This window comes from Taudactylus pleione, unplaced genomic scaffold, assembly GCF_031769625.1.
Source record: "Taudactylus pleione unplaced genomic scaffold, aTauple2 ptg001139l, whole genome shotgun sequence".
In the NCBI taxonomy this organism is placed as follows: Eukaryota; Metazoa; Chordata; class Amphibia; order Anura; family Myobatrachidae; genus Taudactylus; species Taudactylus pleione.
Window position 1 is genome coordinate 1,122,010 of NW_028285540.1, and position 23,421 is coordinate 1,145,430.

General features: G+C 51.5%; 1 protein-coding gene across 1 annotated transcript in view; it reads right to left on the bottom strand.

Moving 5' to 3' along the window:
* Positions 1-1,775: 1,775 nt before the first annotated feature.
* Positions 1,776-23,421, bottom strand: part of CLEC20A (C-type lectin domain containing 20A) — a 117,119-nt gene continuing 95,473 nt past the window's right edge. Inside the window, exons 5-11 of the mRNA XM_088462050.1 lie at positions 22,785-22,844; positions 21,095-21,160; positions 20,263-20,328; positions 17,197-17,262; positions 6,535-6,600; positions 4,990-5,055; positions 1,776-1,897 (exon numbers count right to left, since the gene is read on the bottom strand). Coding sequence (XP_088318176.1) covers positions 1,776-1,897; positions 4,990-5,055; positions 6,535-6,600; positions 17,197-17,262; positions 20,263-20,328; positions 21,095-21,160; positions 22,785-22,844 — 512 coding nt within the window. The remainder of the gene's footprint in view (positions 1,898-4,989; positions 5,056-6,534; positions 6,601-17,196; positions 17,263-20,262; positions 20,329-21,094; positions 21,161-22,784; positions 22,845-23,421) is intronic.

Genomic DNA, 23,421 nt, shown 5'->3' on the forward strand with positions numbered 1-23,421 from the left:
TAATCCCCAGGTGACATATCTGTGTGTAATCCCCAGGTGACATATCTGTGCGTAATCCTCATATCTGTGCGCAATCCACAGGTGACCTCTCTGTGCGCCATCCACAGGTGACCTCTCTCTGCGTAATCCACAGGTGACCTCTCTGTGCGTAATCCACAGGTGACTTCTCTGTGTGTAATCCCCAGGTGACCTTTCAGTGCGTAATTCCCAGGTGACCTTTCTGTGCGTAATCCCCAGGTTACCTCTCTGTGTGTAATCCCCATGTGACATCTCGGTGTGTAGTCCCCATGTGAGGTCCCTGTGTGTAATCCCCATGTGAGGTCTCTATGTGATGGAGGAGACAGGAATAACACTAATAGTCCCATGTGAGGTCTCCGTGTGCAATCCCCATGTGACATCTCTGTGTGTGTAATCCTGTTGTGACATCTCTGTGTGTGTAATCCTTAGGTGACATCTCTGTGTGTGTAGTCCCCAGGTGACATCTCTGTGTGTGTAGTCCCCAGGTGACATCTCTGTGTGTGTAGTCCCCAGGTGACATCTCTGTGTGTGTAATCCTGTTGTGACATCTCTGTGTGTGTAATCCTTAGGTGACATCTCTGTGTGTGTAGTCCCCAGGTGACATCTCTGTGTGTGTAGTCCCCAGGTGACATCTCTGTGTGTAATCCCCAGGTGACATCTCTGTGTGTAATCCCCAGGTGACATCTCTGTGTGTAATCCCCAGGTGACATCTCTGTGTGTAATCCCCAGGTGACATCTCTGTGTGTAATCCCCAGGTGACATCTCTGTGTGTAATCCCCAGGTGACATCTCTGTGTGTAATCCCCGGGTGACATCTCTGTGTGTAGTCCCCAGGTGACATCTCTGTGTGTAATCCCCATGTGACGTCTCTGTGTGTGATGCCCATGTGACGTCTCTGTGTGTGATGCCCATGTGACGTCTCTGTGTGTGATGCCCATGTGACGTCTCTGTGTGTGATGCCCATGTGACGTCTCTGTGTGTGATGCCCATGTGACGTCTCTGTGTGTGATGCCCATGTGACGTCTCTGTGTGTGATGCCCATGTGACGTCTCTGTGTGTGATGCCCATGTGACGTCTCTGTGTGTGATGCCCATGTGACGTCTCTGTGTGTGATGCCCATGTGACGTCTCTGTGTGTGATGCCCATGTGACGTCTCTGTGTGTGATGCCCATGTGACGTCTCTGTGTGTGATGCCCATGTGACGTCTCTGTGTGTGATGCCCATGTGACGTCTCTGTGTGTGATGCCCATGTGACGTCTCTGTGTGTGATGCCCATGTGACGTCTCTGTGTGTGATGCCCATGTGACGTCTCTGTGTGTGATGCCCATGTGACGTCTCTGTGTGTGATGCCCATGTGACGTCTCTGTGTGTGATGCCCATGTGACGTCTCTGTGTGTGATGCCCATGTGACGTCTCTGTGTGTGATGCCCATGTGACGTCTCTGTGTGTGATGCCCATGTGACGTCTCTGTGTGTGATGCCCATGTGACGTCTCTGTGTGTGATGCCCATGTGACGTCTCTGTTTGTGATGCCCGTGTGACGTCTCTGTTTGTGATGCCCGTGTGACGTCTCTGTGTGTGATGCCCATGTGACGTCTCTGTGTGTGATGCCCATGTGACGTCTCTGTGTGTGATGCCCATGTGACGTCTCTGTGTGTGATGCCCATGTGACATCTCTGTGTGTAGTCCCCAGGTGAGGTCTCTGTGTGATGAAAGACAGGAAATAACACTAAGAGTCCCATGTGAGGAGTAAGTGCTACTATAGAGGAGTCAGGAATGGTGGAGTTTCCTGCATTGGTAGATGGAGCAATATACCTGACAGTGCTCCGGTGCTGCTGTTTGTAGCTCCCTGTGATGTGACGGAGCCAATGTAACCTGTAACTGAGAGAATCTGTATTAGAGAACACACATAATGGGTGTGGAAGTAAGAGACATTGCTGATATCCAGTTATACCTGTATCTACTGACATGTAATATATTGCAGAGGTCCTAGTAACAGGTGCAGATGTGGTGGCACCAGGCGATTTCTCTCTCACTATGAAAGTCAATGTGTATATATTGGATAAATAACTGTATCCTCCCCATATTCCCTATTACACCTGATCGCTCAAGTTTATAATACAGTAAACATCATGTGACCTCGCTGTGCGCAATCCCCAGGTGACCTCTCTGTGCGTAATCCCCAGGTGACCTCTCTGTGCGTAATCCCCAGGTGACCTCTCTGTGCGTAATCCCCAGGTGACATCTCTGTGCGTAATCCCCAGGTGACATCTCTGTGCGTAATCCCCAGGTGACCTCTCTGTGCGTAATCCCCAGGTGACCTCTCTGTGCGCAATCCCCATGTGACCTCTCTGTGCGTAATCCCCAGGTGACCTCTCTGTGTGTAATCCCCAGGTGACCTCTCTGTGCGTAATCCCCAGGTGACCTCTCTCTGCGTAATCCCCAGGTGACCTGGCTGTGCGTATTCCCCAGGTGACCTGGCTGTGCGTATTCCCCAGGTGACCTGGCTGTGCGTAATCCCCGGGTGACCTGGCTGTGCGTAATCCCCGGGTGACCTGGCTGTGCGTAATCCCCGGGTGACCTGGCTGTGCGTAATCCCCGGGTGACATCTCTGTGTGTAGTCCCCATGTGAGGACGGAGCCAGGAATAACACTAATAGTCCCAGGTGAGGTCTCTGTGCGTGATGCCCAGGTGAGGTCTCTGTGCGTGATGCCCAGGTGAGGTCTCTGTGCGTGATGCCCAGGTGACCTCTCTGTGCGTGATGCCCAGGTGACCTCTCTGTGCGTGATGCCCAGGTGACCTCTCTGTGCGTGATGCCCAGGTGACCTCTCTGTGCGTGATGCCCAGGTGACCTCTCTGTGCGTGATGCCCAGGTGACCTCTCTGTGCGTGATGCCCAGGTGACCTCTCTGTGCGTGATGCCCAGGTGACCTCTCTGTGCGTGATGCCCAGGTGACCTCTCTGTGCGTGATGCCCAGGTGACCTCTCTGTGCGTGATGCCCAGGTGACCTCTCTGTGCGTGATGCCCAGGTGACCTCTCTGTGCGTGATGCCCAGGTGACCTCTCTGTGCGTGATGCCCAGGTGACCTCTCTGTGCGTGATGCCCAGGTGACCTCTCTGTGCGTGATGCCCAGGTGACCTCTCTGTGCGTGATGCCCAGGTGACCTCTCTGTGCGTGATGCCCAGGTGACCTCTCTGTGCGTGATGCCCAGGTGACCTCTCTGTGCGTGATGCCCAGGTGACCTCTCTGTGCGTGATGCCCAGGTGACCTCTCTGTGCGTGATGCCCAGGTGACCTCTCTGTGCGTGATGCCCAGGTGACCTCTCTGTGCGTGATGCCCAGGTGACCTCTCTGTGCGTGATGCCCAGGTGACCTCTCTGTGCGTGATGCCCAGGTGACCTCTCTGTGCGTGATGCCCAGGTGACCTCTCTGTGCGTGATGCCCAGGTGACCTCTCTGTGCGTGATGCCCAGGTGACCTCTCTGTGCGTGATGCCCAGGTGACCTCTCTGTGCGTGATGCCCAGGTGACCTCTCTGTGCGTGATGCCCAGGTGACCTCTCTGTGCGTGATGCCCAGGTGACCTCTCTGTGCGTGATGCCCAGGTGACCTCTCTGTGCGTGATGCCCAGGTGACCTCTCTGTGCGTGATGCCCAGGTGACCTCTCTGTGCGTGATGCCCAGGTGACCTCTCTGTGCGTGATGCCCAGGTGACCTCTCTGTGCGTGATGCCCAGGTGACCTCTCTGTGCGTGATGCCCAGGTGACCTCTCTGTGCGTGATGCCCAGGTGACCTCTCTGTGCGTGATGCCCAGGTGACCTCTCTGTGCGTGATGCCCAGGTGACCTCTCTGTGCGTGATGCCCAGGTGACCTCTCTGTGCGTGATGCCCAGGTGACCTCTCTGTGCGTGATGCCCAGGTGACCTCTCTGTGCGTGATGCCCAGGTGACCTCTCTGTGCGTGATGCCCAGGTGACCTCTCTGTGCGTGATGCCCAGGTGACCTCTCTGTGCGTGATGCCCAGGTGACCTCTCTGTGCGTGATGCCCAGGTGACCTCTCTGTGCGTGATGCCCAGGTGACCTCTCTGTGCGTGATGCCCAGGTGACCTCTCTGTGCGTGATGCCCAGGTGACCTCTCTGTGCGTGATGCCCAGGTGACCTCTCTGAGCGTGATGCCCAGGTGACCTCTCTGAGCGTGATGCCCAGGTGACCTCTCTGAGCGTGATGCCCAGGTGACCTCTCTGAGCGTGATGCCCAGGTGACATCTCTGTGTGTAATCCCCAGGTGACATCTCTGTGTGTAATGCCCAGGTGACATCTCTGTGCGTGATGCCCAGGTGACCTCTCTGTGCGTGATGCCCTGGTGACCTCTCTGTGCGTGATGCCCAGGTGACATCTCTGTGCGTAATCCCCAGGTGACATCTCTGTGTGTAATCCCCAGGTGACCTCTCTGTGCGTAATCCCCAGGTGACCTCTCTGTGCGTAATCCCCAGGTGACCTCTCTGTGCGTAATCCCCAGGTGACCTCTCTGTGCCTAATCCCCAGGTGACCTCTCTTTGCGTAATCCCCAGGTGACCTCTCTTTGCGTAATCCCCAGGTGACCTCTCTGTGCGTAATCCCCAGGTGAGGTCTCAGTGTACAATCCCCATGTGAGGTCTCAGTGTACAATCCCCAGGTGACCTCTCTGTGTGTAGTCCCAAGGTGACATCTCTTTTTGTAATCCCCAGGTGAAATCTCTGGGTGTAATCCCCAGGTGACATCTCAGTGTGCAATCCCCAGGTGACATCTCAGTGTGCAATCCCCAGGTGACATCTCAGTGTGCAATCCCCAGGTGACATCTCTGTGTCTTGTCCCCATGTGAGGTCTCTGTGTGAAGAAAGATACAGGAAATAACACTAATAGTCCCATGTGAGGAGTAAGTGCTGCTATAGAGGAGTCAGGAATGGAGGAGTTTCAAGCATTGGTAGATGGAGCAATATACCTGACATTGCTCCGGTGCTGCTGTTTGTAGCTCCCTGTGATGTGACGGAGCCAATGTAACCTGTAACTGAGAGAATCTGTATTAGAGAACACACATAATCGGTCTGGAAGGAAGAGACATTGCTGATATCCAGTCATTCCTCTGACTACTGACATGTAACATATTGCAGAGGTAATAATAACAGGTGCAGATGTGGTGGCACCAGGCGATTTCTCTCTCGTTAGTAAGTCAATGTGTATATATTGGATAAAATACTGTATCCTCCCCATATTCCCTATTACACCTGATAGCTCAAGTTTATAATACAGTAAACATCATGTGACCTCGCTGTGCATAATCCCCAGGTGACCTTGCTGTGCGTAATCCTCATGTCACGTCTCTGTGCGCAATCCCCAGGTGACCTCTCTGTGCGCAATCCCCAGGTGACCTCTCTGTGTGCAATCCCCAGGTGACCTCCCTTTGTGCAATCCCCAGGTGACCTACCTGTGCATATTCCCCTAGGTGACCTCCCTGTGCATAATCCCCAGCTGACCTCCCTGTGCATAATCCCCAGGTGACCTCCCTGTGCGTAATCCCCAGGTGACCTCCCTGTGCGTAATCCCCAGGTGACATCTCTGCGTGTGTAATCCCCATGTGACATCTCTGCATGTGTAATCCCCATGTGACATCTCTGCGTGTGTAATCCCCATGTGACATCTCTGCGTGTTTAATCCCCATGTGACATCTCTGCGTGTTTAATCCCCATGTGACATCTCTGCGTGTGTAATCCCCATGTGACATATGTGTGTGTAATCCCCATGTGACATCTCTGTGTGTAATCCCCATGTGACATCTCTGTGTGTAATCCCCATGTGACATCTCTGTGTGTAATCCCCATGTGACATCTCTGTGTGTAATCACCATGTGACATCTCTGTGTGTAATCACCATGTGACATCTCTGTGTGTAATCACCATGTGACATCTCTGTGTGTAATCACCATGTGACATCTCTGTGTGTAATCCCCATGTGACATCTCTGTGTGTAATCCCCATGTGACATCTGTGTGTAATCCCCAGGTGACATCTCTGTGTGTAATCCCCAGGTGACATCTCTGTGTGTAATCCCCAGGTGACATCTGTGTGTAATCCTCAGGTGACATCTGTGTGTGTGTAATCCCCAGGTGACATCTATGTGTGTAATCCCCAGGTGACATATCTGTGTGTAATCCTCATGTGACATCTCTGTGTGTAATCCCCATGTGACATCTCAGTGTGTAATCCCCATGTGACATCTCAGTGTGTAATCCCCAGGTGACATCTCAGTGTGTAATCCCCAGGTGATATTTCTGTGTGTGTAATCCCCAGGTGACATCTCTGTGTGTAATCCCCAGGTGACATCTCTGTGTGTAATCCCCAGGTGACATCTCTGTGTGTAGTCCCCATGTGAGGTCTCTGTGTGATGAAAGACAGGAAATAACACTAAGAGTCCCATTTGAGGAGTAAGTGCTGCTATAGAGGAGTGGGGAATGGTGGAGTTTCAAGCATTGGTAGATGGAGCAATATACCTGACATTGCGCCGGTGCTGCTGTTTGTAGCTCCCTGTGATGTGACGGAGCCAATGTAACCTGTAACTGAGAGAATCAGTATTAGAGAACACACATAATCGGTCTGGAAGGAAGAGACATTGCTGATATCCAGTCATTCCTCTGACTACTGACATGTAATATATTGCAGAGGTCCTAATAACAGGTGCAGATGTGGTGGCACCAGGCGATTTCTCTCTCGTTAGTAAGTCAATGTGTATATATTGGATAAATTACTGTATCCTCCCCATATTCCCTATTACACCTGATCGCTCAAGTTTATAATACAGTAAACATCATGTGACCTCGCTGTGCGTAATCCCCAGATGACCTCTCTGTGCGTAATCCCCAGGTGACCTCTCTGTGCGTAATCCCCAGGTGACCTCTCTGTGCGTAATCCCCAGGTGACCTTTCAGTGCGTAATCCTCATGTGACATATCTTTATTTAATCCCAATGTGACATCTGTGTGCAATCCCCATGTGACGTCTCTGTGTGCAATCCCCATGTGACATCTCTGTGTGCAATCCCCATGTGACGTCTCTGTGTGCAATCCCCATGTGACATCTCTGTGTGCAATCCTCATGTGACGTCTCTGTGTGCAATCCTCATGTGACGTCTCTGTGCAATCCTCATGTGACGTCTCTGTGTGCAATCCCCAGGTGACCTCTCTGTGCATAATCCCCAGGTGACCTCTCTGTGCATAATCCCCAGGTGACCTCTCTGTGCATAATCCCCAGGTGACCTCTCTGTGCATAATCCCCAGGTGACATCTCTGTGTGTAATCCCCAGGTGACATCTCTGTGTGTAATCCCCAGGTGACATCTCTGTGTGCAATCCCCATGTGACACCTGTGTGTAGTCCCCTGGCGACCTCTATGTGTGTAGTCCCCTGCCGACCTCTATGTGTGTAGTCCCCAGGTGACCTCTCTGTGTGTAGTCCCGAGGTGATCTCTGTGCATAATCCCCAGGTGATCTCTGTGCGTAATCCCCAGGTGACCTCCCTGTGCATAATCCCCAGGTGACCTCCCTGTGCGTAATCCCCAGGTGACCTCCCTGTGCGTAATGCCCAGGTGACTTCCCTGAGCTTAATCCCCAGGTGACCTCCCGGCGCGTAATCCCCAGGTGACCTCCCTGTGCGTAATCCCCAGGTGACCTCCCTGTGCGTAATCCCCAGGTGACCTCCCTGTGCGTAATCCCCAGGTGACCTCCTTGTGCGTAATCCCCATGTGACATCTCTGTGTGTAATACCCATGTGACATCTCTGTGTGTAATACCCATGTGACATCTCTGTGTGTAGTCCTCAAATGACATCTCTGTGTGTAGTCCCCAACTGAGGTCTCTGTGTGATGAAGGACACATGAATAACACTAATAGTCCCATGTGACATCTCTTTTTGTAATCCCCAGGTGACCTGTGTGTAATCCCCATGTGACATCTTTGTGTGTAATCCCCAGGTGACCTCTCTGTGTGTAATCCCCAGGTGATCTTTCAGTGCTTAATCCCCAGGTGACCTCTCTGTGCTTAATCCCCAGGTGACCTCTCTGTGCTTAATCCCCAGGTGACCTCTCTGTGCTTAATACCCATGTGAGATCTCTGTATGTTGTCCTCATGTGAGGACGGAGCAAGGAACAACAAGAGATATGGTAAGAACTTACCTTTGTTATCTCTGTTTCTACGAAGTCCATAGGGTCCACAGTGTTGACCTTGGGGTATAGCTGGATCTGGATCCATGGGCACCACGCAGTTAAAGCTTTAGCTGCTCCCAGGATGCACTTGTGTCCGTCCTCCTCTATACCCCGCCCCCGAGCCACAGGCACCTCAGTTGGTAAGCAGCCCAGGCCGGAGGAGGAAACTAAACAGAAAGAAGGAAGACTGGAACACACAAGAAACCATACTCACAGAAATGGGAGACAGAAATGGGAGACTGAAAACCGGTGACCAGCCACACAGCCCATTTGAAGCCAGGTGCGTCAGGGCGGGCGCCCTGTGGACCCTATGGACTTCGTAGAAACAGAGATAACAAAGGTAAGTTCTTACCATATCTCTTGTTTTCTACTTCAGGGTCCATAGGGGGTCCACAGGGTTGACCTTGGGGATGTCCCAAAGCAGTTCATCTAAGGGCGGGGACGCTCCTGTGCTGAAAGGAGCACCCGGCGCCCAAAGGATGCATCCTGAGAGGCGAAGGTGTCAAACGCATAGAACCTCAAAATCGTTTGAATTGAAGACCAAGTGGCCGCCTTACACAGCTGAACAGTAGAGGCGCCACGTCTAGCAGCCCAAGAGGGACCCACAGAACGAGTGGAATGAGCCTTAACAGAGGCTGGCACAGGCAAACTCTCCTGCGCATAAGCCTCACAAATAACTGAACGAAGCCAACGGGCTAACGTTTGTTTGTTGGCAGGCCAACCCCTCTTGTGAAAACCGAAGAGGATAAACAAGGAATCAGACTTCCTAACTGAAGCAGTCCGGTCCACATAGATTCTAAGCACCCGGAATACATCTAAGGAAGTCTCACCAGCTGAAAGATCAGGGGACTGAAAAGCTGGCACAACAAGTTCCTGATTAATGTGGAACTTTGAGACCACTTTGGGCAAAAACTCAGGACGAGTGCGGAGCACCACTCTGTCCTGGTGAAAAATCAGGAAAGGAGGGTGACAGGAAAGTGCCCCCAATTCAGACACCCTCCTGGCCGAAGCAATTTCCAGGAGAAAAACAAACAGTCTTAAACATCAGCCACTTGAGTTCCACCGACTCAAGTGGCTCAAACGGAGGACCCTGAAGGACCCGTAGAACCACCACCAAGTCCCAAGGAGCCACAGGAGGCACGAAGGGAGGCTGGTTCCTGAGAACACCCTGGAAAAAGGTGTGAACATCCGGCAGTATAGCAATCCGCCGTTGAAACCACACGGACAAGGCGGACACATGAATCTTCAGATATGCAAGGCGTAAGCCGAGGTCCAATCCTGATTGAAGAAATTCCAAGATCCTAGAAACTCGTAACACCTGAGGATCATAATGTCTGGACTCACACCACTGAAAGTAAGTGTGCCACACCCTGTAATAAATCCGTGCTGAAGCAGGCTTGCTTGTCCTGAGCATGGTACCAATAACCGAACTGGAGAAGCCCCGAGACCTCAAGACGGCTGTCTCAAGAGCCACGTCATCAAAGACAGCCGACCCAGATCCCGGTAAAAGCATGGCCCCTTAGACAACAGGTCCCGACGCTGAGGAAGAAGGTACGGAGCGTCGATGGAGAGGCTCCTGAGATCGGAGTACCAAGGACGTCTGGGCCACACCGGAGCCACCAGCACGAGCGTGCCGCCGTCCTGCTTGAATTTCCGCAGAACCCGAGGAAGCAGGGATATCGGAGGAAACAGATACGCCAGGTGAAATGCCCATTTTACCGATAGTGCGTCCACCAGACTTGTGCCTGCGTCTCTTGTCCTTGACCCGTAAATGGGCAACTTGTGATTGTGACGGGAGGCCATCAAGTCCAGCTCCGGCAGTCCCCATCTGTCCACGAGTAGCTGAAACACCTCTGGGTGAAGCGACCATTCCCCGGGATGCACGTCGTGATGGCTGAGGACTCCGGGGATGAAGACCGATGAGATCGCTGGAATGTGACACTCCGCCCAAGTCAGGATGCGAGACACCTCTGACATTGCTGCCCGACTGCGAGTTCCTCCTTGGTGGTTGATATACGCCACCGTGGTGGCGTTGTCGGACTGCACCTGAACCGCCCTTCCGTGAAGAGCGGAACTGGACGACTGCAGGGCCCTGTATACTGCCCGCAGTTCCAGGATGTTGATGGGGAGAAGTGCTTCTTCCGCAGACCAATGACCCTGAAGTGACAATGAGCTGGTCACTGCCCCCCAACCCCGGAGACTGGCATCCGTCATGAGCAGTACCCAGTCCGGGATTCAAAAGGGGCGCCCCTCGACCAGTTGAGCTGTCTGAAGCCACCAAGCCAAAGATTGCCGAACCTCCGGGGACAACACCAGCACCTGAGAGCGGATCCGGTGAGGTAACCCATTCCATTCCGATAGAATCAGCCACTGCAGGGGCCGGTAATGGAACTGGGCAAATTCCACCATGTCGAATGACGACACCATGGACCCCAGAACTCTCATAGCCAAATGGACTGACAGGCGGCAACTGCTCAGGCAACTGTGTATCCGCAGCTGTAGGGAGGCGACCTTTTCCGGAGTCAGGAAGATCCTTTCCTGATGAGAATCCAGCAGGGCTCCCAAATGAACCATCCGCTGTGATGGAATCAGGGAGGACTTTTTCCAATTTATCAACCACCCGTGTGCTTGCAGGCAAGCGATCGTCAGGTGGAGATGTTGAAGCAGTACCTCTGGGAGCTCGCCAGCAACAGGAGGTCGTCCAGATACGGCAGCAGCCGAACATTCTGATTCCGAAGATGTGCGGCCATGACCGCCATAATCTTCTTGAACACCATCGGTGCCGTGGAGAGACCAAAGGGTAGCGCCCGGAACTGATAGTGGTGTTGAAGGATAGCGAACCTCAGATACCGCTGGTGCGAAGGTGCTATTGGAACATGGAGGTAGGCGTCCTGGATATCCAGGGACACCATGTAATCCCCCGGTTTCATCGCCAGAATGTTGGAACGTAACGTTTCCATCCTGAACTTGGGAACTCTGAGGAATTTGTTCAGAGACTTCAAGTTGAGGATAGGGCGATGAGAACCATTGGGTTTCTGCACCAGAAACAGAGACGAATAATACCCCATCCCTCAATGTGACTGAGGAACGGGAACAATGACCCCTGCTTTCGGCAAGGACTCTATAGCCTTCTGAATCTGTAACGCCTTGGTCTTGTCCTGAGAAGGATTCGTGCAGAAAAACTGGTGGGGTGGTGTGTGCCGAAAAGACAGGGTGTACCCCTGGGAGACCACTTCTCAAACCCAGGCATTCGTGGTGGTATTGTGCCAGCACTGGGAAATAGAAGAAGTCGGCCTCCCACTCTGAGGTCCCCCAGAGGGAGGCCCGTCCCATCAGGCCGCAGGTTTATCTTCCTGCTTGGAAGAAGGGCGCCGAGCACTCCAGGCTTGCTTCTTGGGTTTAGAGGCAGTCTTACTCGCCGACTGTCTCGGGAAGGACTGACCTTTTGCCTAACCCTGAACCCGAAAGGAACGAAAAGCTAAACTCCGAACCTTAGCAGGCAGTGCCGCCTAAGGGAGGAAAGCTGACTTGGATTTAGCCAGGGTATCCACTATTTTGTCCAAGTCCGGACCAAATAGTAATTCCCCATTGAAAGGTAAGGCCTCTAGGCCTTTCTTTGAATCAGAGTCCGCTCTCCAGGACCGCAACTATAAGGATCGGCGGGCAGACACCGCTGCAGCCGATACCCGCGAAGTCAGCAGACTAGCATCTAAAGAGGCTTCCCCAATGTAAGAAGCAGCGTCCCTCATCTGTCCCAAAAATGCCCTCTGGACATCCGGAGCGTCATCCGGGAAGGTATCTTCCAATGCATTGGCCCACCCCTCAATGGCCTTGGCCACCCAGGAGATGGCCATGGACGGTCGGGCCACCGCCCCGGAGAGGTAGTAAATAGATTTTAAGCAAGTCTCAACTTTCCTGTCCGTGGGATCCTTCAGCGAGGATATAGATGGTAATGGTAAGGTAGCGCCCAGAGTTCAACGGGTGACATGGGAATCCACCGCCGTTGGAGTTTCCCATTTTTTACAATGTGCCTCAGGGAAGGGATAATTAGAATCCAACCACTTCTGAGGAAGGAATCTCTTACTGGGCGCCTGCCAAGCTACCGCCATATGATCAGTCAACTGATCCGACAGGGGAAACACCGCAGAAGCCACCTTAGTTTTTTTGAAACTAGGATACTTCGACTTAGAAGCCGGTGCCTCATCCTCTATAAGAAGAATGGCTCGCACTGCCCTAACCAGTGCTTGCACATTAATGGATGACTTGGTATCCATTTCCTGGACCGAGGCGTCCGAGTAGGTCATCAGGGACCTCCCCATCATCTGAGGATCCCTCTGAGTCCGATACCTGAGCCACCCGCGCCATGAGTGGGCATTTTGCAACCCTAGAAAGCATGTCAGTCTGCAACATTGACTGAAAAGACGAGGATGCGGCCGCCAAATTTTGCACGGAGTTGGAGAGCACATCCACCCAGGGTGGAGGAGTCGCCATAGAGGCCTGAAAAGGTACCACAGGCTGCTGCGGCACAGGGGAAGCCTGTATATACATAGGCAACCCCGTATATGGACCCACAGACTGAGACTGCGGGACACCCAGGGAATGGGGGATGGTCGGCTGGGGTACTGCCCTAGTAGGGAGAGCAGTCGGGACAGACAGACATTCTGCAATAGACACCAGCACCTGAGAAAACATCGCCCACGGTGGTTCCTGCGTCAGAGAAGGTCTGGATGGGCCAGGAGCCACCTGGCACCGACTACACAGGCCATCCTGTGACAAATCCTCCCTATCCACTCCCGCAGAGCAGCATCCGCAGGAGGCCAACACCGGAGCCACTGAGCGCTCAACCTCCTCATCTGACATGACAGAATATATGATATATCTGGCAACAGGTATGATAAAAAAATATATATTCTGCGCTATGGATGTTATTTTGAAAGCAGCTCCTAATAAAATAATTTCAATATGTAACAAATAAAGAGCGCTTGTGAATAAACATGTATGAATGTAACGCAATACCTGTAAAAAAAAAAAAAAAAAAAAGGGATTAGTAAAAGATGTTTAAAACCCTTTTTTAATTTTAGGAAAGTCCATAATTGACATCAGGGTTCCGATGACATGCCTTGCAGTGCGGTGTGATACTGGAGTCAGACGTGAAAAACTAACTGTCTCTCCCTATATCTGCCTACCTTTAACGGCTTCCGCTCCGTCCGGCTGGTTCCCTGCACGGGGTGATCGTCTTCTTCGTCCGTGTAAACGGCCCGATGCTGCAAAGGTGCAGTGTGATGACGTCACTATGTCTCTGCTGTGTGTCAGATGTGCGCTAAAACCAACGCGTTTCAGGCTCCTGGCCCTTTTTCAAGGATAGCGTTCCATCCTGTGTGCTCCATTTTATTGAAAGATTTAATTGATTCAATTAAAAACCTAATTCTATAATTAGGTATAATTTCCTTTTAGAAATAAATAAAAATTAAGGTATTGCGTTTTTGTGTTTTTATTATGAGAATGGTATTATATTATAAAAAGTGATGTAAAAATTAGAGAAATTTAAGCAATGTATAGAATTAATAGATTAATAGGTATTTAAAGGAAAGCATTTATCTCTATATCCATATTTAAACCTGCAGGTTGCAAGGTTTGCATCCAGAAAATCCATTTTGTTTCCTTTTTTCTCAATTCTTTTGAAATGTCACCTCCTCTCCAGTTAGGGCAGATTTTCTGTATGCCCATAAATGACAAACCAGAGGGATTTCGGTTGTGATGGTCTAGAAAGTGTTTGGACACGCTATGTGTCTGTAAACCTTTCTTGATGTTGAAAATATGCTCAGCAATTCTTATTTTTAGTTTTCTTTTTGTCTGACCAATATATTGGAATCCACAGGGACATTCAAGTAAATAAATTACTGCTTCTGTATCACAAGTGATAGTATCCATAATTTTGTAACTCTTATTTGATACATTTGATTTGAATCCAGTTAATGGTTGTGTCGATTGTTTTCTTAAAGTTTTGCATGGTAAACAGTTCAAACAGAAAAAATGACCTTTCTTTTTGTTCCCAAAGTTGGCTCCATTATTTAAATGAGTATGACTTTTCACCAATTGATGCTTGAGGTTGCATGCTTTTTTGTAAATAATTTTTGGTTTTGTTGGAATGACTGATTTCAATTTATTGTCCAGAAGCAATATATGCCAATGCTTATTCAATATAGATTCAATTACATGATGTTGACTATTAAATTGTGTGACAAAGGCTATATTGAAATCCTCCTTTGTATTGCGTTCTTTATATAAAAGTGTATCCTTCCTCTCTTTAGGCATGTTATCGGAACCCTGATGTCAATTATGGACTTTCCTAAAATTAAAAAAGGGTTTTAAACATCTTTTACTAATCCCTTTTTTTTTTTTTTTTTTACAGGTATTGCGTTACATTCATACATGTTTATTCACAAGCGCTCTTTATTTGTTACATATCTGGCAACAGGGCAGAAGTAAACGCACTCACCGGTGTGTTGAACAACAGCCCACAATATGGCACTGTGTAGCACACAACTGTATGTGACAAACCTCACAAATATGTGATTTATATAGGTGAGGTCTGTAGAAACACCCCTCCCCCGCACACCTGTAGGGCTTGTAGGAGAAGGAAAGGGATAGGTATAGGCTGACAGTAAGTGGATAATAAGCACAGACAGGCAGCACTAGTAATAGTCACATACCATGCAGGAAGATATACTCACTGCACCTTTACACTACAATCAACCTCCCAGATTCAGTGTCTGGGAGGGCTATAGTGCTGTGTACACTGTCCTTAAATCGGGGGAGAGGTACACAGGGGGACCAGTCCGCGTGCTCCCTGAGATCTGCGTTGCCACAAAGAAAAAGGCCCCCAGAGACCTCAGAGGAGGAGTGGCCGAAGAGTCTGCAGCTCAGCGACGCCAGACTACGTGCTGAAAGGCGCGCTGAGCTGAGGGGAGGAGCCGCTAGACAGGGAAGGCTTCCTCCCCTGGCTAGCCTATTAACCCCAGGGCTTGCAGGCTTCCCGCTTGCCAATATATCCCTGGTGGTCTAGTGGTCCCACGGGGTATTCCTCCTCAGAGGGGGAGCCCGCTGCCACTGCTAGCAGCCATCGGTCTGTCCCCTAGGACCGGGGGCAAGAGACTGTATTTGCAGGCAATACCCGCGAGCCGACGCTAATCGGCGACTCGCGACTTACCTTATCCCCGTCGACTCCGGCAGCAGTATAGGGAGGTACCCAGAGTCCGGCTAGTACGGACTCTGGCCTCCAGCCGCGATCCCCAGTGCAGTACTGGCGTCGCGGCGCCAGCGGGGAAGGAGCGCGACAGCGTGAGCGTCTGCATAGACAGCCCATCACTGCCACACTAGAGCCTCTGTTTAAAAAAATCTAACAGGCTCTTTTTTTTTAATAAAAAGATTTTGACTCCGGCCGGGCACCAACTCAAACTGAGGTGCCTGTGGCTCGGGGGCGGGGTATAGAGGAGGACGGACCCAAGTGCATCCTGGGAGCAACTAAAGCTTTAACTGTGTGGTGCCCATGGATCCGGATTCAGCTATACCCCAAGGTCAACCCTGTGGACCCCCTATGGACCCTGAAGTAGAAAACACTAATAGTCCCATGTGAGGTCTCTGTGTGTAATCCCCAGGTGACATTCTGTGTGTAATCCCCATGTGAGGTCTCTGTGCGTAATCCCCATGTGAGGTCTCTGTGTGTAATCCCCATGTGAGGTCTCTGTGTGTAGTCCCCATGTGAGGTCTCTGTGTGTAGTCCCCATGTGAGGTCTCTGTGTGTAGTCCCCATGTGAGGTCTCTGTGTGTAGTCCCCATGTGAGGTCTCTGTGTGATACATTAGACAGGAATAACACTGTTAGTCCCATGTGAGGTCTCTGTGTGCAATCCCCATGTGACATCTGTGTGTGTGTAATCCCCATGTGACATCTCTGTGTGTGTAATCCCCATGTGACATCTGTGTGTGTGTAATCCCCATGTGACATCTCTGTGTGTGTAATCCCCATGTGACGTCTCTGTGTGTGTAATCCCCATGTGACGTCTCTGTGTGTGTAATCCCCATGTGACGTCTCTGTGTGTGTAATCCCCATGTGACGTCTCTGTGTGTGTAATCCCCAAGTGACGTCTCTGTGTGTGTAATCCCCAAGTGACATCTCTGTGTGTGTAATCCCCAAGTGACATCTCTGTGTGTGTAATCCCCAAGTGAAATCTCTGTGTGTGTGTAATCCCCAGGTGACCTCTCTGTGTGTAGCCCCCAGGTGACATCTCTGTGTGTGTAGCCCCCAGGTGACATCTCTGTGTGTGTAGTCCCCAGGTGACATCTCTGTGTGTGTAGTCCCCATGTGACATCTCTGTGTGTGTAGTCCCCATGTGACATCTCTGTGTGTGTAATCCCCATGTGACATCTCTGTGTGTGTAATCCCCATGTGACATCTCTGTGTGTGTAATCCCCTTGTGACATCTCTGTGTGTGTAATCCCCATGTGACATCTCTGTGTGTGTAATCCCCATGTGACATCTCTGTGTGTGTAATCCCCATGTGACATCTCTTTGTGTGTAATCCCCATGTGACATCTCTGTGTGTGTAATCCCCATGTGACATCTCTGTGTCTGTAATTCCCAGGTGACCTCTCTGTGTGAAGTCCCGTGTGTAGTCCCCAGGTGACCTCTCTGTGTGTAATCCCCAGGTGACCTCTCTGTGTGTAATCCCCAGGTGACCTCTCTGTGTGTAATCCCCAGGTGACCTCTCTGTGTGTAATCCCCAGGTGACCTCTCTGTGTGTAATCCCCAGGTGACCTCTCTGTGTGTAATCCCCAGGTGACCTCTCTGTGTGATGAAAGACAGGATAGAACACTAATAGTCCCATGTGAGGAGTAAGTGCTGCTATAGAGGAATCAGGAATAGTGGAGTTTCCCGCATTGGTAGATGGAGCAATATACCTGACATTGCTCCGCTGCTGCTGTTTGTAGCTCCCTGTGATGTGACGGAGCCAATGTGACCTGTAACTGAGAGAATCTGTATTAGAGAACACACATAATCGGTCTGGAAGGAAGAGACATTGCTGATATCCAGTTATACCTGTGACTACTGACATGTAATATATTGCAGAGGTCCTAATAATAGGTGCAGATGTGGTGGCACCAGGCAATTTCTCTCTCGTTAGTAAGTCAATGTGTATATATTGGATAAAACACAGTATCCTCCCAATATTCCCTATTACACCTGATAGCTCAAGTTTATAATACGGTAATCCCCATGTTACATCTCTGTGTGTAATCCCCATGTGGCCTCTCAGTGCGTAATCCCCATGTGACATCTGGGTGTAATCCCTTTGTGATATCTCTATGAGTAATCCACAGGTGACATATCTATGTTTAATCCTCAAGTGACCTCTCTGTGCGTAGTCCCAAGATGACCTCTCTGTGCGTAGTCCCAAGATGACCTCTCTGTGCGTAGTCCCAAGATGACCTCTCTGTGCGTAGTCCCAAGGTGACCTCTCTGTGCGTAGTCCCAAGGTGACCTCTCTGTGCGTAGTCCCAAGGTGACCTCTCTGTGCGTAGTCCCAAGGTGACCTCTCTGTGCGTAGTCCCAAGGTGACCTCTCTGTGCGTAGTCCCAAGGTGACCTCTCTGTGCGTAGTCCCAAGGTGACCTCTCTGTGCGTAGTCCCAAGGTGACCTCTCTGTGCGTAGTCCCAAGGTGACCTCTCTGTGCGTAGTCCCAAGGTGACCTCTCTGTGCGTAGTCCCAAGGTGACCTCTCTGTGCGTAGTCCCAAGGTGACCTCTCTGTGCGTAGTCCCAAGGTGACCTCTCTGTGCGTAGTCCCAAGGTGACCTCTCTGTGCGTAGTCCCAAGGTGACCTCTCTGTGCGTAGTCCCAAGGTGACCTCTCTGTGCGTAGTCCCAAGGTGACCTCTCTGTGCGTAGTCCCAAGGTGACCTCTCTGTGCGTAGTCCCAAGGTGACCTCTCTGTGCGTAGTCCCAAGGTGACCTCTCTGTGCGTAGTCCCAAGGTGACCTCTCTGTGCGTAGTCCCAAGGTGACCTCTCTGTGCGTAGTCCCAAGGTGACCTCTCTGTGCGTAGTCCCAAGGTGACCTCTCTGTGCGTAGTCCCAAGGTGACCTCTCTGTGCGTAGTCCCAAGGTGACCTCTCTGTGCGTAGTCCCAAGGTGACCTCTCTGTGCGTAGTCCCAAGGTGACCTCTCTGTGCGTAGTCCCAAGGTGACCTCTCTGTGCGTAGTCCCAAGGTGACCTCTCTGTGCGTAGTCCCAAGGTGACCTCTCTGTGCGTAGTCCCAAGGTGACCTCTCTGTGCGTAGTCCCAAGGTGACCTCTCTGTGCGTAGTCCCAAGGTGACCTCTCTGTGCGTAGTCCCAAGGTGACCTCTCTGTGCGTAGTCCCAAGGTGACCTCTCTGTGCGTAGTCCCAAGGTGACCTCTCTGTGCGTAGTCCCAAGGTGACCTCTCTGTGCGTAGTCCCAAGGTGACCTCTCTGTGCGTAGTCCCAAGGTGACCTCTCTGTGCGTAGTCCCAAGGTGACCTCTCTGTGCGTAGTCCCAAGGTGACCTCTCTGTGCGTAGTCCCCAGGTGACCTCTCTGTGCGTAATCCCCAGGTGACCTCTCTGTGCGTAATCCCCAGGTGACCTCTCTGTGCGTAATCCCCAGGTGACCTCTCTGTGCGTAATCCCCAGGTGACCTCTCTGTGCGTAATCCCCAGGTGACCTCTCTGTGCGTAATCCCCAGGTGACCTCTCTGTGCGTAATCCCCAGGTGACCTCTCTGTGCGTAATCCCCAGGTGACCTCTCTGTGCGTAATCCCCAGGTGACCTCTCTGTGCGTAATCCCCAGGTGACCTCTCTGTGCGTAATCCCCAGGTGACCTCTCTGTGCGTAATCCCCAGGTGACCTCTCTGTGCGTAATCCCCAGGTGACCTCTCTGTGCGTAATCCCCAGGTGACCTCTCTGTGCGTAATCCCCAGGTGACCTCTCTGTGCGTAATCCCCAGGTGACCTCTCTGTGCGTAATCCCCAGGTGACCTCTCTGTGCGTAATCCCCAGGTGACCTCTCTGTGCGTAATCCCCAGGTGACCTCTCTGTGCGTAATCCCCAGGTGACCTCTCTGTGCGTAATCCCCAGGTGACCTCTCTGTGCGTAATCCCCAGGTGACCTCTCTGTGCGTAATCCCCAGGTGACCTCTCTGTGCGTAATCCCCAGGTGACCTCTCTGTGCGTAATCCCCAGGTGACCTCTCTGTGCGTAATCCCCAGGTGACCTCTCTGTGCGTAATCCCCAGGTGACCTCTCTGTGCGTAATCCCCAGGTGACCTCTCTGTGCGTAATCCCCAGGTGACCTCTCTGTGCGTAATCCCCAGGTGACCTCTCTGTGCGTAATCCCCAGGTGACCTCTCTGTGCGTAATCCCCAGGTGACCTCTCTGTGCGTAATCCCCAGGTGACCTCTCTGTGCGTAATCCCCAGGTGACCTCTCTGTGCGTAATCCCCAGGTGACCTCTCTGTGCGTAATCCCCAGGTGACCTCTCTGTGCGTAATCCCCAGGTGACCTCTCTGTGCGTAATCCCCAGGTGACCTCTCTGTGCGTAATCCCCAGGTGACCTCTCTGTGCGTAATCCCCAGGTGACCTCTCTGTGCGTAATCCCCAGGTGACCTCTCTGTGCGTAATCCCCAGGTGACCTCTCTGTGTGTAATCCCCAGGTGACCTCTCTGTGTGTAATCCCCAGGTGACCTCTCTGTGTGTAATCCCAAAGTGACCTCTCTGTGTGTAATCCCAAAGTGACCTCTCTGTGTGTAATCCCAAAGTGACCTCTCTGTGTGTAATCCCCAGGTGAGGTCTCTGTGTGTAATCCCCAGGTGACATCTCTGTGTGTAATCCCCATGTGAGGTCTCTGTGTGATGATAGAGACAGGAAATAACACTAATAGTCCCATGTGAGGAGTAAGTGCTGCTATAGAGGAATCAGGAATGGTGGAGTTTCCTGCATTGGTAGATGGAGCAATATACCTGACATTGCTCCGGTGATGCTGTCTGTAGCTCCCTGTGTTGTGTCGGAGCCAAAATCACCTGTAACTGAGAGAATCTGTATTAGAGAACACACATAATCGGTCTGGAAGGAAGAGACATTGCTGATATCCAGTTATACCTGTGACTACTGACATGTAATATATTGCAGAGGTCCTAATAATAGGTGCAGATGTGGTGGCACCAGGCAATTTCTCTCTCGTTAGTAAGTCAATGTGTATATATTGGATAAAACACAGTATCCTCCCAATATTCCCTATTACACCTGATAGCTCAAGTTTATAATACGGTAATCCCCATGTTACATCTCTGTGTGTAATCCCCATGTGGCCTCTCTGTGTGTAATCCCCAGGTGACCTCTCTGTGTGTAATCCCCAGGTGACCTCTCTGTGTGTAATCCCAAAGTGACCTCTCTGTGTGTAATCCCAAAGTGACCTCTCTGTGTGTAATCCCAAAGTGACCTCTCTGTGTGTAATCCCCAGGTGAGGTCTCTGTGTGTAATCCCCAGGTGACCTCTCTGTGTGTAATCCCCAGGTGACCTCTCTGTGTGTAATCCCAAAGTGACCTCTCTGTGTGTAATCCCAAAGTGACCTCTCTGTGTGTAATCCCAAAGTGACCTCTCTGTGTGTAATCCCCAGGTGAGGTCTCTGTGTGTAATCCCCAGGTGACATCTCTGTGTGTAATCCCCATGTGAGGTCTCTGTGTGATGATAGAGACAGGAAATAACACTAATAGTCCCATGTGAGGAGTAAGTGCTGCTATAGAGGAATCAGGAATGGTGGAGTTTCCCGCATTGGTAGATGGAGCAATATACCTGACATTGCTCCGGTGATGCTGTCTGTAGCTCCCTGTGTTGTGTCGGAGCCAAAATCACCTGTAACTGAGAGAATCTGTATTAGAGAACACACATAATCGGTCTGGAAGGAAGAGACATTGCTGATATCCAGTTATACCTGTGACTACAGACATGTAACATATTGCAGAGGTCCTAATAACAGGTGCAGATGAGGTGGCACCAGGCGATTTCTATCTCATTAATCTGTCTGTGTAACCCCCATGCGACATCTGAGTGTAATCTCCATGTGACAAATCTGTCTGTAATCCCCAGGTGACCTCTCTGTGTGTTATCCCCAGGTGACCTCTCTGTGTGTTATCCCCAGGTGACCTCTCTGTGTGTTATCCCCAGGTGACCTCTCTGTGTGTAGTCGCCATGTGAGGTCTCTCTGTGTTATCCCCAGGTGACCTCTGTCTCTAATGCCCACGTGACATCTCTGTCTCTAATGCCCACGTGACCCCTCTGTCTCTAATGCCCACGTGACCCCTCTGTCTCTAATGCCCACGTGACCCCTCTGTCTCTAATGCCCACGTGACGTGTCCGTGTGTAATCCCCACGTGACGTGTCCGTGTGTAATCCCCACGTGAGGTCCCTGTGTGTAATCCCCACGTGAGGTCCCTGTGTGCAACCCCCAGGAGACATCCCTGTGTGCAACCCCCAGGAGACATCCCTGTGTGCAACCCCCAGGAGACATCCCTGTGTGCAACCCCCAGGAGACATCCCTGTGTGCAACCCCCAGGAGACATCCCTGTGTGCAACCCCCAGGAGACATCCCTGTGTGCAACCCCCAGGAGACATCCCTGTGTGCAACCCCCAGGAGACATCCCTGTGTGCAACCCCCAGGAGACATCCCTGTGTGCAACCCCCAGGAGACATCCCTGTGTGCAACCCCCAGGAGACATCCCTGTGTGCAACCCCCAGGAGACATCCCTGTGTGCAACCCCCAGGAGACATCCCTGTGTGCAACCCCCAGGAGACATCCCTGTGTGCAACCCCCAGGAGACATCCCTGTGTGCAACCCCCAGGAGACATCCCTGTGTGCAACCCCCAGGAGACATCCCTGTGTGCAACCCCCAGGAGACATCCCTGTGTGCAACCCCCAGGAGACATCCCTGTGTGCAACCCCCAGGAGACATCCCTGTGTGCAACCCCCAGGAGACATCCCTGTGTGCAACCCCCAGGAGACATCCCTGTGTGCAACCCCCAGGAGACATCCCTGTGTGCAACCCCCAGGAGACATCCCTGTGTGCAACCCCCAGGAGACATCCCTGTGTGCAACCCCCAGGAGACATCCCTGTGTGCAACCCCCAGGAGACATCCCTGTGTGCAATCCCCAGGAGACATCCCTGTGTGCAATCCCCAGGAGACATCCCTGTGTGCAATCCCCAGGAGACATCCCTGTGTGCAATCCCCAGGAGACATCTCTGTGTTTAATCCCCAGGAGACATCTCTGTGTGTAATCCCCAGGTGACATTTCTGTGTGTAATCCCCAGGTGACCTCTCTGTGTGTAATCCCCAGGTGACCTCTCTGTGTGTAATCCCCAGGTGAGGTCTCTGTGTTATGAAACAGACAGGAAATAACACTAATAGTCCCATGTGAGGAGTAAGTGCTGCTATAGAGGAGTCAGGAATGGTGGAGTTTCCCGAATTGGTAGATGGAGCAATATACCTGACATTGCTCCAGTGCTGCTGTTTGTAGCTCCCTGTGATGTGACGGAGCCTATGTAAACTGTAATTGAGAGAATCTGTATTAGAGAACACACATAATGGGTGTGGAAGGAAGAGACATTGCTGATATCCAGTTATACGTGTGACTACTGACATGTAATATATTGCAGAGGTCCTAGTAACAGGTGCAGATGTGGTGGCACCAGGCGATTTCTCTCTCATTAGTAATTCATTGTGTATATATTGGATAAAACACTGTATCCTCCCCATATTCCCAATTCCACCAGATAGCCCAAGTTTATAATACGGTAAACTCCATGTTACCTCTCCGTGTAACCCTAAAAGTGAATTGTCTGTGTAATCCCCAGGTGACATGTGTGTGTCTAACCCCAATGTACCTGTGTGTAATCCAATGCAGCGCTGATGGCAGTAGTGCTCCTCTCTCCCCTAGCACTATCCTGCCCAGCATTACCCTGCAATGTACTGTACAACAGGGGGGACTGTGACAGCGCTGACGGCAGAGGTGGTCCTCTCTCCCCTAGCACTATACTGCCCAGCATTACCCTGCAATGTACTGTTCAACAGGGGGGACTGTGACAGCGCTGACGGCAGAAGTGCTCCTCTCTCGCCTAGCACTA